Source organism: Hemiscyllium ocellatum, chromosome 3, assembly GCF_020745735.1.
Source record: "Hemiscyllium ocellatum isolate sHemOce1 chromosome 3, sHemOce1.pat.X.cur, whole genome shotgun sequence".
Lineage (NCBI taxonomy): Eukaryota > Metazoa > Chordata > Chondrichthyes > Orectolobiformes > Hemiscylliidae > Hemiscyllium > Hemiscyllium ocellatum.
This window is the reverse complement of record NC_083403.1, coordinates 122568869-122586609: the sequence shown is the minus strand read 5'-3', so window position 1 is coordinate 122586609 and position 17741 is coordinate 122568869. Positions and strand designations below refer to the sequence as shown.

General features: G+C 41.9%; 2 protein-coding genes across 4 annotated transcripts in view; one reads left to right on the top strand and one right to left on the bottom strand.

Moving 5' to 3' along the window:
* The window catches only part of trappc12 (trafficking protein particle complex subunit 12), a 68245-nt gene extending 52920 nt beyond the window's left edge, over positions 1-15325 (bottom strand). Inside the window, exons 1-4 of the mRNA XM_060853145.1 lie at positions 15289-15325; positions 7964-8132; positions 6574-7833; positions 2265-2381 (exon numbers count right to left, since the gene is read on the bottom strand). Of these exons, the coding sequence (XP_060709128.1) occupies positions 2265-2381; positions 6574-7827 (1371 nt within the window). The 5' untranslated portion in view covers positions 7828-7833; positions 7964-8132; positions 15289-15325. The remainder of the gene's footprint in view (positions 1-2264; positions 2382-6573; positions 7834-7963; positions 8133-15288) is intronic.
* A 37-nt stretch (positions 15326-15362) lies between these two features.
* eipr1 (EARP complex and GARP complex interacting protein 1) overlaps positions 15363-17741 on the top strand; it is an 84661-nt gene continuing 82282 nt past the window's right edge. For all 3 annotated transcript variants that reach the window (XM_060821679.1, XM_060821676.1, XM_060821668.1), the window contains exon 1: positions 15363-15543. In XM_060821679.1, coding sequence (XP_060677662.1) covers positions 15502-15543 — 42 coding nt within the window. In that variant the 5' untranslated portion in view covers positions 15363-15501. The remainder of the gene's footprint in view (positions 15544-17741) is intronic.

Genomic DNA, 17741 nt, shown 5'->3' with positions numbered 1-17741 from the left:
AAAATGTGGACATTTGAAAACTGGAGACAGAGCAACTGCCATTGAGAGAAACCCAAGAAATTAGAAAACACTCCCTATCAAAGGCATTTTTACTGTGAACGTGTTTCATTTGTAAGAAGAAAGGAAGATCTTCAGCCGGAAGAAGATAGACATCGAAGACAACAGCCACTGTGTGGTATTGAAATGAAGTTGATGTAATTTTAATGAGGGTCTGATTGGAACAGCATTTTGTAATCGAGTTGGAGGCAGATAATGAGAAGGGGGGCTGAGAGTTGTGAATAGTTGTTGTTTAATGTTCACTGTTAGAGTTAAGTTAGGGGCAGTATGGTGGCTCAGTGGTTAGCACTGCTGCCTCAAAGCCAGAGACCTGGGTTCAATTCCCGCCTCAGGCAACTGTCTGTGTGGAGTTTGCACATTCTCCCTGTGCCTGCGTGGGTTTCCTCCGGATGCTCTGGTTTCCTCCCACAGTCCAAAAATGTGCAAGTTAGGTGAATTGGCCATGTTAAATTGCCCGTAGTGTTAGGTGAAGGGGTAAATGTAGAGGAATGGGTCTGGGTGGTTTGCTCTTCGGAGGGTCGGTGTGGACTTGTTGGGCTAAAGGGCCTGTTTCCGCACTGTAAGTAATCTAATCTAAATTGACATTATTTTCTTTTAAATAGTGGAATTTGGGAGTTTTCTGTCACTCATATTTTAACAGATTACGAGACAAGATGAGCTCTTCTGCACGCTTGGTTTAATTAACAGAGGGGTTCACCGCCATGTCATAACACAATTCTCAAAGAAAGGTCATCATATCCCCACCCACCAACCCCTCCCCCCGCCCCATCCCCAAATCCCTCTTCATTTAAAACAATGACCCCTAGCTCCAGACAAAGGGTAATATCATTTTCCTGTGCCCTTTGCCAAGACCATTCAATATCTTACATATTTCAAACAAGTCTTTTGAACGTCAGTGGAAACGAGTTCAGCTGTCCTGACAACTCAACCTACACATTCAAAGTAACAATATAGCAAACCTCAGAACTACCACCGCTGATGTTACATCCTGCTTTAAATATGGAGGCCAAAGCTAGACCCAGTACCGTACTTGAGATGTGATCTCAGCAATGCCATGTATAATTAGAGCATAACAACTTTATGTTTATGTTCAATTTTTCCCATAATACTGTATAGCATCCTATTAGTCTTCTTAATTACATGGTGTAAGTACACACTAACATTTTGTAACATACACACACCAGAACACCAAAATTCCTCTGCACATCAGAATTCTGCAGTTATTCACTATTTAATTATGATGTGGAGGTGCCAGCATTGGACTGGGGTAGACTAAGTCAGAAGTCACACCATACCAGGTTACACTCCAGGTTCATCTCAAATCATAAGCTTTGATTTCAAATAAACCTATTGGACCTTAATCTGGTATTGATTAGATTAGATTCCCTACGGTGGGGAAACAGGCCCTGCAGCCCAAGTCCACACCAACTCTCTGAAGAGCAACCCACTCAGACCCAATCCCCTACGTTTACCCCTGACTAATGCACCTAACACTGCGGGCAATTTAGCATGGCCAATTCACCTAACCTGCAAATTTTTGGACTGTGGGAGGAAACCGGAGCACCCGGAGGAAACCCACACAGGCATGGGGAGAATGTGCAAACTCCACACAGGCAGTTGCCTGAGGCGGGAATTGAACCCGGGTCCCTGGCTCTGTGAGGCAGCAGTGCTAACTGCTGAGTCACCATACCATCCCTAAGCTGGTATTGTATGACTTCTATTTACTTAAACTCTGCCAGAGAGAACTGCACATTTTACAGCATTATGTTTTACCTACCAGATTTTTGCCCACTCTCTCAAACTATAACTATTTGCAGACTTCAAGTTTTCTTCACAATGTACTTGCCTACTTAGCTAAATTCACAGAGGACATTAAGATATGCCTTCACTTCATCAAAGTATTTGTATCAAATGTCAAAAGTTAAAGCCCCCACTTAACTCCAATTGTCAAATCTTGCCAATCAGATAAAGCATCCTACAAAGTATACAATATGTTTTCCTAACAGAAAAATCCTTCAGGATAAGGAATAGATAAGCCAATAAGGACAATGCTATACGTTATTAAGAACTTAAGACAAAAATAACAAAGGATTCCTTCCTCTTCTATACAATCTCAAGTAACAAGTCATCCAATGCAATATCAAAGTGGAATACCTAAAAGCACGTTACCTTCCACGATAAAATTTTAAATAGAGTCCTTTACTTACTATTAATTGCTTGAGTCCCACAAAAGATTGCTCCACAGCACTTGCAGTCAAAGCTTGTCTCTTTGTTGCAGCCTGCTCTCCCAAAAACCGCAGCATTACTTCTTTGACTGCATCACCCTGAAAGGATCAGAAGGCATTGACGCAACTGATTAACCAGTTATTTGTGCCAGACAAAGCCGCTTTTAAAAAGTTATCTTAAGTCTGTCCTGGAACTTTGAATTACACATGCTATTGGGAATGGAGGAAAACAAGTCTTTTTTAAAAATTTGATATTGAATAATTTCTGCGCATTTACATTTAACTTGAGCAAATATGTAAGAATGATTCATAAACTGTAACAATGATAATAAGAATATTACACTAGATACATTTCCTTTGTTATAAATTCCATGTCAATACTTGAGACAAACTACCCATATAAATTTGTCATAATGCCAGGAGTAATAAATGCCAGCCACGCATTTCCTCAGCCTCAAATAACATTGGATTTTCAAATTGCCACCTGCCTTAATAATAATAAAATTCAAATAACAAAAACAACAAAATACCTAACTTCAAGATGTATAATGAATTACACCTGCAATATTTTTATTATAATTCTGTGTAACTACATTTAATCAAAAAATGAACTTGAACATGATCGTGTCTGTAATATTGCTTTTCAATCATCCATGGAACGTGACCATCATTGGCTAAGAGGTCAGCATTTGTTTTCCAACCCCAAATGTCTTCAAGAAAGTGATGGTGAGCTGTTTTCCAAACCAAAGCAGTCTTTGTGGTGTAAGTACACTCAATGTGCGGTTGTGGATTTGATCCAGTGACTGACAGAATGTTGGCATAATGATAAACAATGAACGGTTGACTTGTTGATGGCATACTATGTAATGGTGGAAGGAATTAACAAAGGGGATAGATAGATGTATTGATCCTGATTATGTTGAGTGTCAAAAAAGTTGCCCTGATCCAAACAAGTAGAGTGTATTACAGGACACTGCAGATTTGTACTTTGTTGATGGAGGGCAGGTTTTAGGGAGTCAGGGGACGAGTTGTCTGCCACAGATTTCCAGCCCCTGGGTAGTAGTTGTACCCACAGAATTTATGTGGTTGTTTCAGTTCAGTTTCTGGTCAATGGTAAACCCAAGATTAATAGTCAGGGATTCAGCTATAGAAATGCAACTGAATGCCATCAAGAGGGTGAGATGCTCTTTTGGAATTAATCACTGCATACCCTTTGCCACATATACTCAGCCCTAGCCTGGATGCCGTCCAGGTTCTTGCACAACATTCATGCACAAACTGCCCCGTATCTGAGGAGTTGTAAAAGGTATTGAGCACTGGGCAATCATAAGGGAACCTTCCCATTTCTAATATTAAGATGGAGGGAAGGTTCTTGCTGAAGATGGTTGGGCTGAGGATATGATCCTGAAGAGCGCTTGCAGTGACATTCTTGGGAAAACCTGATTGATCTCCACCTATATGTTAGGTATGACTCCACCAGAGGAGAGAGATTTTTTTTTCCTCATGCCATTGTAATTAAGTTTTGGTTGGAATCCCCAGTGACACATTAACTGTTACTTTGACATCAATGGCAATCAATCACTTTCAACCCACCTCCAGAATTCAGTTATTTTATCCAATTTATACTATGGCTGCAAAATGCTTTGCAATCAGTGCCAGTGATATCTTTCATTTCTCGGCTATGAACGCAGGAGCATTAGAATTTTCTTTTCCCAGATCACTGGCTACTTCTCAAGCATATCAAGTTCCATATGCTCCCAATCTTGTGCCTTACAAGATTCTCTGATATTTTGTACATCTATGACTTGAGGTGTATTTCTTCAGGTGTAAACTTACTACTGCTTTCTCAAGAAACCTAAAGAAATGGAACTTGCAGATTGCTCTCACTCACTAACATACTTCAAAAACAATTTCAGCAAGATGGTGTTAGGAAGTAATAAGCCCATTCTTACATCTCCCCATAATGCATATGCAATCGACATATTCATTTATATGTAATACACATGATGTACTCCAGTTGTTTCCCATGGATGTAGAGCAATTAAATTGCATGATTTTGTAGTTCATTCATTCCCATTTTTGAGCCACACATTTAAACTGTTTTAAGTCCGCTGTAAAATATTATTTTGTAACTATGTATTCAGAATCACTTAACCTCACCTAATTGTACTCAGAATTACCTCCTGTATGAACATTGATGAAGAAACTATTCAATTTTACTGCCAAGTCTTGATTATCTGCAATGGGCTTTAAAAGCTTATCCTTAAATGGACCAGCTGTTTGTTGCTGCAGCCAGTTTCACATTCTTGGTGGCTCTTCATCTCTGCTTAGAGATGAACATAGAAGTTCATCTCTGCTTATTAGGCTATGTTCAATCCTTCTCCAAATCTGAACATATTATGTGAGGCTGATGGCGTAATAATAATTTTCAGATGGCAAGTTTAAGGTCTAATCTACCCTTTCAGGTAGATATCTTGCATTCACAATTCTAAGTTTGATATATTAATTTAGTAGTTAAGACAGACAGGGTCATTGGCTTTTTTTTAAAAAAGATAATTTAGAAGACTGGGTGACCTCTTTGTGGAATGCCTATTTTCTGCCCATAAAAATGACCAAGCTTCCAGTTGCTCGCTATTTCAACCCAATACTATGTTCCCTAGCTAACATTTCTGTCTCAGGACAGTTACAATGCTCCAGCAAGGCTCAGCACAAGTTGGAAGAATAGCAACTCATTTTCCACTTGGGAACCATGTAGCCTTCAAGACTCAATGGTGTGTTCAATAATTTTAGAACCTGAACACCTCATTCCATGTTTTTTTATCCACAACATCATATCCCAGTTGTCATGACAAAAAGCTGCTTTCAGCATAAGCAATCCATTTTCATCTATTTATGGTCCCCATTATCAACTTTTCTGCTTCCTTGGCTTACCATTATCCATCCCTTTGTCTGACTAACAGTCTATTTCCCTAGGTTCCATTGCCACCTGTCCACCCACTCCTTTCTCCCCATCCTGTCTCATCTCTTTCCTGGCTAATACCAACCTTGAACAAGAATCACTGGACTCAAAATATTAACTCTTCTTTCTCTCCATAAATGTTCCTTATTCTCTAAGCCGCTCCGTCACTGGAAACAAGCTAATTTTAGATCTACAAAAAAAAGGCAAAGTCTCTGTAGAAGAATCAGCCACCTGATTTTGAGTTAAATATGATGACTTCAGAACTTCAATCTACTTTTCCTATCCTCAATTTTAAACACTTCTATCAATTAATCCCTTTGATTTATAGCCGTTGCTAGGGTCTGGCAGGACTCAATGCACCCGACAGGTCATGTATTAATTCTTAGAAATGTAATAAAGCTTCCATTGTGCTAGCCAAGTGACAAGGAAGGCAAAGACAACATTCTGCATGCAGATTTAAGTATCGAATTCTGAAAAGCAGCAAACTGAATTAGAAGAAACAAAAGAACAGCAGATTGTTTTATTTTAGAATGTCTTTTAAGCACAGCATAGCATTTACCTTCAAATAATTCATTTTTCCCCAATAAAATGCTAGTCTGGAACACATTGAGTGTGGTACAGGTAGTTCCTAGGGTATCATGTGTTTTGGCAGTGCAATTTGGCTGTAACATCACTGAAGAATGAGGGAAAGGTATTTTTGAGAATGCTCATCTCCTGTGGCAATAGCGCAGTTCCAGTGGGAATTGATTTGCGCACTTGGTTCTGCACATGCATTGACGTCTGCATCAAAATCTCCGCACTGTTCCACTTTGTGCCATTCTGCGAATGTCCGGACAGATGTCTGAGCCATTCTGCGGTTCAGTGATATCAGCACAAGTCCTCAAGCCAATCTGCACATGCGAGATGGCAGCACCAGTCTGTGTGTCGATCCGCACATGTGCTGTCAAAGACAGTCTTCGTGCCAATCTACGCATGCGCGATGTCAGCGCCTGTCTTCTTACTGATCTGTGCATGCGCAATGTCAGCTGTCGGCAGACCAGTTTTGAGAGATACTGTACAGAGAGCAACTCTTACATCTTTTAAATGTACTGTGTTAAGTTTACTTTTGTTTCATTAACAAATATGATTTCAACCTTCATTCAGGCTGTGCTATACTTTGTGTTCAACTTTTGGATAATTTTTGAACAATCGTGAGTGATATTTTATGCTGGTCTGCCACTAATTCCACTTTTCCAATAGATCCCATTGTTAATATTAAGTGATTTTCTATTAAGCAAGGTTTTGCTGGAATGCAACTATTGCATTGTAGGGTGTAAACAAAAACTGACTTACTTGCACATTGTCAAACTTCAGACCTGGCATGGTTAATTTCTCCTTGTCGATAAATACTGTGCTGTACTGCTGGGTAGCAACAGAAATGAGAATCTTCCTAGTCTCCGATGAAGGAAGCCAAGCATCATATCGCCTGTCTATCTCACTCATATTCAATGCTGTTGCAAAGGGATCATCACTTCCTGCAAATGCTGCTTGGAGCTGGGTAAAAGGCTTAGGTGACAGAGATATTTCCATAGATGAGGCTGAAGAAGGTGGGACATCACTTCCTATGATAAAAGATTGACTTGTACCATTGTGTTCATCAGCTATTCCCGAAGAAGAAAGCGATGACAGTCTGTCAGGTACTGAAGCACTAGCATTCGGATTACTAACAGAAATGAAAGAAGTCGAAGTAAAAGAGTCAAAAAATTCTGCTGCTGACGAACTTGAACTGGCATCATCTGTAAAAAATTTGCTGAGGCTTGGACTAGGGTGTACTCCAAATAATGCTGGTTTACTGGGAGTTTCAATAATTGTCCCAAAGCTAGGAGACTTCACCATCTGAGATTCATAACCATCTGCTTTCAAAGGAGCTCGAACCTGGGATTTAGACTGATTGTCCTGGCTAAAAATGGTGCACACCGGCAGATGCTCATCCTTGGACAATTGGGTGGTAACTGGTACTAGGGTCTGCTTCTCCTGCAATTCTGAATCAACTAGACTTTCAGACCCATTTTCATGGCTTTGACCTGTTGCTTGGTACTCTCCTTCTGACTCGATTGCTAGTTCCAGATTTTGCGGGGTAGACTTGGCATCTTGTGTTGGAGACCGATCATCAACATCATGTACGTCGGAAGGTGAGAGTTCACTGTCTTCACCAGAAGACTCTTTACAATCTTTATTCTCCGAATCCATTGTCTGAACATCACCACATCCCATCTCTAAAGCCTCTTCACAGTCATGCAGGATTGCTAGATCACCTGCATCACCCTCACTATTACTAGGTGAATCAGATATTATTACACTCTCCATCATCTGATCATTAAGCTTATCCATGAGATTCACTGAACATGGATCAGATATTTTGCTTGTTGGTTCAGAAATGTACGCATCTGGACCTAGATCAATATTTTCTGTTCCAAACAGCAATTGCTGTTGCTGAGTTTGAGATTCTTGCAGCATTGTGTTCACATGCTCCTCATTGTTAACCTCCTCATTAATGTTGAATGTTATCGTATCAGTAACTGGAGGGTCGAGTTGAAGATCTTCCATTTTTTCCTGCAACCAAAATGCACAAATTCAATAATTACCCATGAAATTTTGCTACAACTGTGAAAGGAAGTTATATTCAACAAACAAATTACATTGGCCCAGATGTTGTAGTCAGTGGGAAGGTGATTACACTGACCTTAAAGAAAGCTGCTCACAAAAGACCAGCAATATGTCGTCCCAATTGCAACTTTTCCAATATTAAATTGAATTCTAATGCCAGCTATCAGGAATCAGGAGCATTAATGATGCCATCAAACAGAGAAAGCAGTGCACTTCACACATCGGCCAGGTTTTAATTCTTCAATCTGGAAGTAAAATGATTACCGTTTATTTTAAATCCTTTCATAGTAGCAAATTGAAAATTGCAACATACAAAATTAACAAAACAAATATGAAACAAACTTTTAAAAATATTATTAACCTATGATTCTCACATTGTAATGAAGAAATTTGACATTCTCAAATATGAAATTAGAATTTGTGTAACAATAATTGAGACTTAATAAATTATCAAAATTTACTCACAGTAAAATCAACTCACCATAGTCTTACCAGACTGTGGTTCTAATCCCCCCTTACAGAGAGATGACTCGTGATGCTTTAACTTGCCACCTCAGTGAGGGAAAGAGGTTAAGAAGGAGAGTCCTTCATGGCAACCTCAGCCAGTATAGAATGTTTGTGTCACTCTGCATCTGCATTAACTGAATCTCTCTCACTGAACAGGGGAGAACTTTATTCATGATGGGATGGAGTGGGAGGTTACAGTCAAATGCAAAGTAAAAAAAGGGTATGTTCACATCAGTTCAAGCAATTGTCAAAGACCTCCATTTGCAGGCTTTCAATAAACATCAAATGAAAGACTGGAAAAGCATCAACAGCAATTTCTGGGTTTCTACATTTAAGAATGTTTGTGTTGAGAAATAACTGTTAGCTTCACAGTTGTAACAACAATGAACACTATCACCTTTGCTGTCATTGCAAATGCAAAATTTAGGCTATCAAAAGTGGTAGTATTCAAACATGGTATTTTTTGACTGACTAAAATCACAGCATTGTTCAAAGAAGCATTTGAGGGATTTTTCTAAAACATTTATAAAACATTGGTTAGACCATAACCAGAGTATTTATAGCATCTAGTTCCAGCAAACTGTTACAATTGGCACTCCACTCAATTCAAGGATGATATTTACTCAGGTCTTGAGTTTTTTCCGCAGTCTTCATGTCACTGAAAAGGTATTTGGGTCAGGCTGGCATATCTTTGGAAGAAAATGAGACTGTTTGACAGGATGAAGAGAGATTTTGCCAAAATGCTTTCAACATTTTAGTGACAAGATGAGGTCGAAGAAGATGGGGTTATTCTCTCTGCAGCAAAGAAGACCCGGCTGAGATTCTGTAGTGGTATACAAGATTATGACAGGTTTGGATAAGGCAGACAAAGACAAGCTGCTCCCTTGAGCAGCTAATACAAGGACTTGGGGTCAAAGATTTACGGAGTTGAAAGTGATGCAGGGTTACACTAAGAACATTCTTTGTGCACCAATTGCAATGATCTGAAACTTGTTATCTATAAGAATGGCAAAAGTAGAAATGATCAACAATTTCAAAAGGAAGTTGGAAATAAGCTTTCATGGCCTCAGGGATGTGAAGTTGATTGCATTGCTGTAGAGGGCTGAATGGCCTCCTTCTGCACTACAATCAGTCCATGACATGTTGGCTGGTTACTTTATAACCGAGAATTAACAATGAGTTAAACAATCAGACAAAGACAGACATTACATTTTAAAAGAAAGAGTGAATTACAGTTCCTCAAATATTTGGCATGGACAGAATTACTGTGTATAGTGGAATCGTGGAAACTAAATCAAACATACCGTGAAATTTAGTTACATACCTAATATTTCCATCTAAGGTTCCTTACATATTTTCCTTCAGTATTGGTTAATTCAAAATCAAACAACAAAATAATTGTCATGCATCATTCCCTGCCCAGTGTTTAAAAAACATTTTATCATCAAATGACAGCATGAAATGTCTATGAAATTTCATATGGTTTCATGGTCTATCATTGAACTTCGAGTAATTTTAAAAGATTTACGAACCTTGAAAGAGTGATCAATTTTTTTAAGAAATCTACAACATATAATCCTCCTCTTGAATCTAATATGAACAGTCTTTTGACTGGTCAGATCACACATATTGTATAAACCTTCACCTCACAACATTAAGAATGAATGGACTTCAATTTATCTCACACACCCTCAATTCAATCTTAGATGTTCACTGATGACTTTACCACAACATATAGAAAACAGGAAACCACAGATCTGTTAGCTTTCCAGGAGTAGCAGGGAAATTGCCAGAATCTATTTTAAAGGATGGGATAAAAAGACACTGGTTGATAATTTGATTGGGCACAGTCAACATTGATTTGTGAATATGATATCATGCTTGATGAACTTGGGGTTTTTGAATATGTTCCAACAAAATTGATCAACGTTGGTTAACAGCTGTAACCAACAGATTTTCAAAATGCTTTTGATAAACTCCTCCACAGAAAATTGGTTAGAAAAATTAAAGTACATGGGTTAGGAAATAATGTTTTGGCATGGATTCACAATTGGCCTAAAGACAGAAAAGAGAGCAGGAATAATTGGAATCATGTTGGCAGGCTCTGACCAGTGGGTTACTGCAAGGATCAGTTCTTGGGTCTCAGAAGTTCCAAATATATTTCAATGGTTTGGACTGGGGACCAGATGTAATCTTTCCAAACTTGTGGGTGATATAAGGCTAAGTGGGAATGTGTTGTGAGGAAGATGTAAGGTGGATTCAGGAGGATTTGGTCAGATTTAGTGCATAGGCAAGAACACAACAATTGGAAGTTAATGTGGAAAATGTGAGATTATCCACTTTGCAATGAGAAACAGTTACATAGTATTTCTTAAACACTAAGAGCTTGGAAAGTGTAAATGTACAAAGGGACCCAAGCGCCCTTGCAGATAAGTATTGAAGGCTAACATGCCAGTGCAGCAAGCTATTAGAAAGGCGAATTGAATGATTTGATTCTATTGAAACAGACTGGAGTACAGGAATAGTGATGTCTGGCTTCAATTGAACAGGAATTTGGTTAGACAGTACCTAGAATAAGTTGTGAAGTTTTGGTCCCTTTGTCTCAAAAGATATTATTACCAAAGAGGAAGTTCAATGAAGGGACTGTCCTACAGAAAAGGATTGGTCAAAATTGGTCTGAATTCCCTCATATTTTAAAGAATGTGAGTTGGTCTCATTTAAATTTATGAAGTATTTAAAGAGACAGACAAGGTATATGCTCCCCCTCATTGAACAATACATTTTTAAAAAGATGTCACTTAGGTCCAAGTCTTCTTCGTTAGACGTTTATGAACATTTGGAATTCTTTACCACAAAGAGCTGTGAAAGCTCTTTCAGTATATTGAAGATAGAGACCCATAGATTTCAAATTTCCAGAGGCATACTGAGTCATGGGGATTAGCTGGGTAAAAAGTACTGAAGTATTCAATTAGCTATGAACGCACTGATCAGCAAAGCAAGCCTGGACTGGATGCCTGGCCAATTCCTGTTCTTATTACTGTAATACCTCACTGTGATTCAGAATTAATATTAGCTTTGTTACTCATGTTTTTCATACCTTGTTTCCTATGTTTTGGGGAAAGTGAGAAGAGGGCAGGTCATTTTAAAAATGGAGCATATTTTAAACAACTTAAACACTCTCAATATTGATGTGGCTACCAGCTGCAAAAGGTAAAGAAGATACCAAATAAGGGAGAGTTGACAGTCCTGCTAGTCCAAACAAGACCTGAAACTAGCAGCTCAAAGTTAACAATTCAAAGGCTATGCCTAAGGAACCCAACAAAAAGCTAGATATAAAGCTAAATTTTGTCTTGTCTGAAGCATATGGATAACTCTAATTTCATCTCAAATATGATCTTGTAACAAAAGTTTTCTTCTGGGCTGAGAAACCTTAATGAACAGGTACTAGACTTTCCATAATTTCACATCAATAGGTTCTAATTTTTAGGTGCAATGACAACTAAATTTGATTCCAACTACCATTACTTCCATTTGTCAGAAACTCTGCAAAAATACAAACTTCCAGAATCAAACAAGCATTCTTAATTATTTCACTTCTGCTTTTAAACAACTACACTCCAATTTATATTTTTAATTTACTCACTTCCTGCTTGTACCTGACCTAGTAAACATAATAGATACTGCTGAACAATATGAACTGTTAAACAATATTTTGTACTTTAGAAATAACAGATATTGTTAATTCATCTGTTCAGACATGTTAATGACCCCCACTGGAACAGATGGAACTTGAAACAAGGGACCCTAGCTCAGAGATCCAGATACGACCACTGCATCACAGAGACTTTTACTTTAGAAAGTATACACTGAGTGCATTCACTCAACACACTGGTGCTTATTAACTTACACTGCCTTTTTGTCAAGCCATGTCTGGCTATCTAAACTGTCATCCTGGAGTCCAAATCCCTCCATCGCTTCAATTGTCATGACAACTATCATGATTTTTAAACTCCACCATTATTTTGTTAGAGCTTCGACAGCTGAAGGCAAGGGCAAGATCTAGAATAACTTCCCTAAACCTTCCAACTCAGCGAGCTAACTCACATCAACCTGAGCTATAAATCTTTAAAAAATCGCTAAACCTCTCTCTAGATTGAAGAAACTCTTTCTTTGAGCAAGTTTTTAGATTACTTACAGCGTGGAAACAGGCCCTTCGGCCCAACAAGTCCACACCGACCCGCCGAAGCGCAACCCCTACATTTACCCCTTACCTAACACTACGGGCAATTTAGCATGGCCAATTCACCTGACCCGCACATCTTTGTGACTGTGGAAGGAAACCCACGCAGACACGGGGAGAACGTGCAAACTCCACACAGTCAGTCGCCTGGGGCGGGAACTGAACCCGGGTCTCTGATACACTGATAGCTTGTTTTTTTTGGGTAGCTAACCATCACATTTTGCCTGGTAACCTACCTTGAGACGTTTCTATGATTTTAAAAGGTGTTAAGTAAATGAAAATTTCAGTCCTTCCATCTCAATCTTCAAGTGTCATAGAGTTATACAGCACAGAAACAGATCCTTCAGTCCAATTAGTCCACCTGCCTGCATTTCGTCAATGTCCTTCCAAACCATTCCTATTCATATACTTATCCAAATATCTTTTAAACATTGTAACTGTAATTCCTCTGGCAGTTCATTCCACACACTAACCACTGTGTAAAAGAGTTGCCTCTCATATCTTTTTAAAATCTTTCTCCTCTCATTTCAAAAATATAATGCCTAGTTTTGAACTCCCCCATGCCAGGGAATTCACCTTATCAATGCCCCTCATGACTTTATAAACCTCCATAAGGTAACCCCTCAATTTTCTACATTCCAGTGAAAAACATCCAGCCTATTTTCATAACCCAAACCCTCCAGTCTTGGCAGCATCTAGATAAGTCTTTTCTGAATCCTCCATAATTTAATAACATTCTTACTATGACAGGGTGACCAGAACTGCACACAGGGGGAGATGAATGAGAGTGGGGGAGAGGTTTGGGGCAGGAGAGAGCAATCGGGGTGGGGGAGATGAATGACAGGGGGTGCGAGGAATGTGGGGGTTAGAGGAATAGGGGAAAAATGGGGGAACAGAGAAATAGGGAGGACTGAGAAATGGTGGTGGGATGTGTGTGAGGGTACTGAGGGGGGTGGGGGATGTGAGAGAGAGTACAGGGGGTGGGTTGTGTGTGAGTGTACAGGTGTGGGGGGATTGGGGATGTGTGAGAGGGTTGAGGTACTGAGGGGGTGGAGGATTCATGTGGGGGTACAGAGGGTTGGGGTAGTGAGGGGGGGTGGGGGATCTGAGTGAGCGTACAGGAGGGTTGGGGTGGAGGTACTGAGGGGGTGGGATATATGTGTGTGGAGGGGGTTTGGGGTATTGAGGGGGTGGGGGGATTGGGTTATTGAGGGGGTGATGGGATTGGGGTATTAAGGGGGTGGGGGGATGGGGTGGTTGGTGTATTGAGGGGGTGGGGGGAGTTGGGGTATTGAGGAGGTGGGGGGAGTTGGGGTATTGGGGGGAGTTGGGGTATTGAGGGGGTGGGGGATGGGGGTAGTTGTGGTATTGAGGGGGTGGGGGGATGGGGTGGTTGGGGTATTGAGGGGGTGGGGGGATGGGGTGGTTGGGGTATTGAGGGGATGGGGTGGTTGGGGTATTGAGGGGGTGGGGGGTGGTTGGGGTATTGAGGGGGTGGGGGAATGGGGTGGTTGGGGTATTGAGGGGATGGGGTGGTTGGGGTATTGAGGGGGTGGTTGGGGTATTGAGGGGATGGGGTGGTTGGGGTATTGAGGGGATGGGGTGGTTGGGGTATTGAGGGGATGGGGTGGTTGGGGTATTGAGGGGGTGGTTGGGGTATTGAGGGGATGGGGTGGTTGGGGTATTGAGGGGGTGGTTGGGGTATTGAGGGGATGGGGTGGTTGGGGTATTGAGGGGGTGGTTGGGGTATTGAGGGGGTGGTTGGGGTATTGAGGGGATGGGGTGGTTGGGGTATTGAGGGGATGGGGTGGTTGGAGTATTGAGGGGATGGGGTGGTTGGGGTATTGAGGGGATGGGGTGGTTGGGGTATTGAGGGGATGGGGTGGTTGGGGTATTGAGGGGATGGGGTGGTTGGAGTATTGAGGGGATGGGGTGGTTGGGGTATTGAGGGGATGGGGTGGTTGGGGTATTGAGGGGGTGGTTGGGGTATTGAGGGGATGGGGTGGTTGGGGTATTGAGGGGGTGGTTGGGGTATTGAGGGGGTGGTTGGGGTATTGAGGGGGTGGTTGGGGTATTGAGGGGATGGGGTGGTTGGGGTATTGAGGGGGGGATGGGGTGGTTGGGGTATTGAGGGGGTGGTTGGGGTATTGAGGGGATGGGGTGGTTGGGGTATTGAGGGGATGGGGTGGTTGGGGTATTGAGGGGGTGGTTGGGGTATTGAGGGGATGGGGTGGTTGGGGTATTGAGGGGGTGGTTGGGGTATTGAGGGGATGGGGTGGTTGGGGTATTGAGGGGGTGGTTGGGGTATTGAGGGGGTGGGGTGGTTGGGGTATTGAGGGGGTGGTTGGGGTATTGAGGGGATGGGGTGGTTGGGGTATTGAGGGGGTGGTTGGGGTATTGAGGGGATGGTTGGGGTATTGAGGGGATGGGGTATTGAGGGGATGGTTGGGGTATTGAGGGGGTGGTTGGGGTATTGAGGGGGTGGTTGGGGTATTGAGGGGATGGGGTGGTTGGGGTATTGAGGGGGTGGTTGGGGTATTGAGGGGGTGGGGGGTGGTTGGGGTATTGAGGGGGTGGGGGTGGTTGGGGTGGGGGGAGTTGGGGTGGTTGGGGTGGGGGGATGGGGGTGGTGTCACTCCGCTCGCGTCCCTCACCTGACGTCGCTCCAACTGTTCCGTCACCGCCGAACCCTGCGCATGCGCGGATCAGACCGGAAACGCACGGACGGAAAGCGGCAGGACTCGGTGCGCGAGACTCAAAATAATTCCTGCCCCTCCCCCCAACCATAGACACACAGACACAGACACAGAGACAGAGCCCGTGTGTGAACAGAGACTGACAGCTCACCAGCTGAGAAACAAGAGAAGATGGAAGACGACGCGCCCGTCATCTATGGGCTGGAGTTTCAGGTAGGTGGTTTGTTTCGAAGGAGTGAAATGCCGGCGCGGGTGCAATGTCAGGAGTTGACCATGTCCATCACCAGCAGCAGGTTAAACATCTACCACCCCCTGGGGCCTGACCCCCAGCAGAAACCAGGAATCCCACTCATGACAAGACACAATACATCACTCTACTATTACTGCCAAAAAAACCCCCTCACACACACACACACACACACACACACACACAGTCAACTGAGGAGCTGTGATTCTGAAGGAAGAAGTCAAAACAAGGACATAACATCAGGCCCAACCAGATTTTCCTTTGATTCAAACCTGCAGCTCCTCACTTCATCCATAAAAACAATGGGTTGTGTCTTGAGTCCATGTGTACACAAAATTCCTACCTCAGTCATAGGTTCAAGTGTCAGAAAACATTCATCACTGCCTCTTGGATGCTAACCTAGAATCCGGGACCAGAGATTTGACAATGGGGGGATAGAAACATTTCAATGGGGAGCTGGACCATCCTTCAGTCATTGCTACGATAATATGGCAACTGAGCAGCAGTTAGTCTCTGTCTTGGTTCTGATGCCCTATTCAGGAATTGAATATTGAAGCTGATACTGAAGTGCAGTTCTGTGAATGTGGGAGCTGACTTTTTAAAAATCTGATGAGGTGTTAAACCAAGGTCATGTCTCCTCTCTCTCGAGTACAAGAACCCATAGTACTATTTTCAAAATGAACAAGGAGACTATCCAAGCTATTGTGGCCTTTATTTCTCCAGAATGAAAATAGAATATTTGCTATTTATGTCATTGCTTCCTGGGAAATCTTGTATATACTGGCTGCTTTGATTCCCACATTACATCAATGATCAAAAGTAACCCTTTGTTTGTAAAGTCCATAGATGTGCAGGATAGGTAGATTGGCTATATTAAATTGTTCTGTAGTGTCCAGATCTGTGCAGGCTAAGTGGATTAACCATGGGAAATATGGGGTTACAAGGATAATTCAAGGTTTGTGTGAAGATTTGCAGCTCGGGTGCCGGTTGTTGTGGTTGTGGATATGTTCTCTGAGCTGACACACAGATGACAAGGACCACAAATTTGACTGGGACAACACAATAATCGTAGGACAAGCTAAACATAAGACAGCTAGAGAATTTCTAGAAATATGGCACTCAGCCACAGATTCCATCAACAACACATTGACCTAGACCCAATATACTGGCCACTACAACGAACGACTGGAACCAGCAACCAGAAGCAGCAGAAATAGAACCAAATAAATTCCAGAAGACACAGTACAGCAGCGCTTCACAGGAGGCTCCAAAGCACTGATGATACCACTTAGACAGGGGACGAAACATCAGCAAACCAACTTCCCAGCTCAGCGAACATACCTACAACCACAATTGCAGGGATAGATTGTGCAGGTGGGTTCTGGGTGGGATGCTGTCCAGAGAGTCGGTGCGTACTCGATGGGCCAAATTGCCTCTTTCAGCACTGTATGGATTTTATGACAGTGATTTTTCTGTTGACTCGGTATGTTGTTTTGTTTTTTGATTCATGGGATGAGGGCATCACTGGCTCGGCCAGCATTTGTTGCCCATCCCTAATTGTCCACAGGGAAGATAGGAGTCAGCCACATTGCTGTGGATCTGGCGTCACAAGTAGACCGGACCAGTAAGCATGGCAGTTTCCTTCCTTAAAGGACATTAGTGACCCAGATGTGTTTTTCAGACAATCGTTAATGGACTCATGGTCATCATTAGGTGAGATATAACATAGTGTCATAGAGCTGTCCAGCATGGAAACAGACCTTTTGGTCCAACTTGTCCATACCAACCTGATATCCTGAATTAATTTAGTCTCATTTGCCAGCATTTGGCCCATATCCCTCTGAGCCCTACCTATTCATGACCTCATCAGGTTAAAAATCAAATTAAGAATTATCAGCCATTTAATTCCAGATTTTTTTCAGTGAATTCAGATTCTACCATTTGTCATGATAAGAATTGAACCCATGTCCCTCGAACATTACCTGGGTCATCCACTAGGCTGTTGACTCCCTGGAGCGATGTGTGTTGCAGAAAGCTTGGAGGGATGTAAGAGTGATTTTACATGAATCACAAAAAGCTAGCATCCAAGTTAATCATGAAATAGGGAAGGCCAATGGACTGTTGATCTTTACTTCAAAGGAAATTTTATTTTAAAATGGGAAGG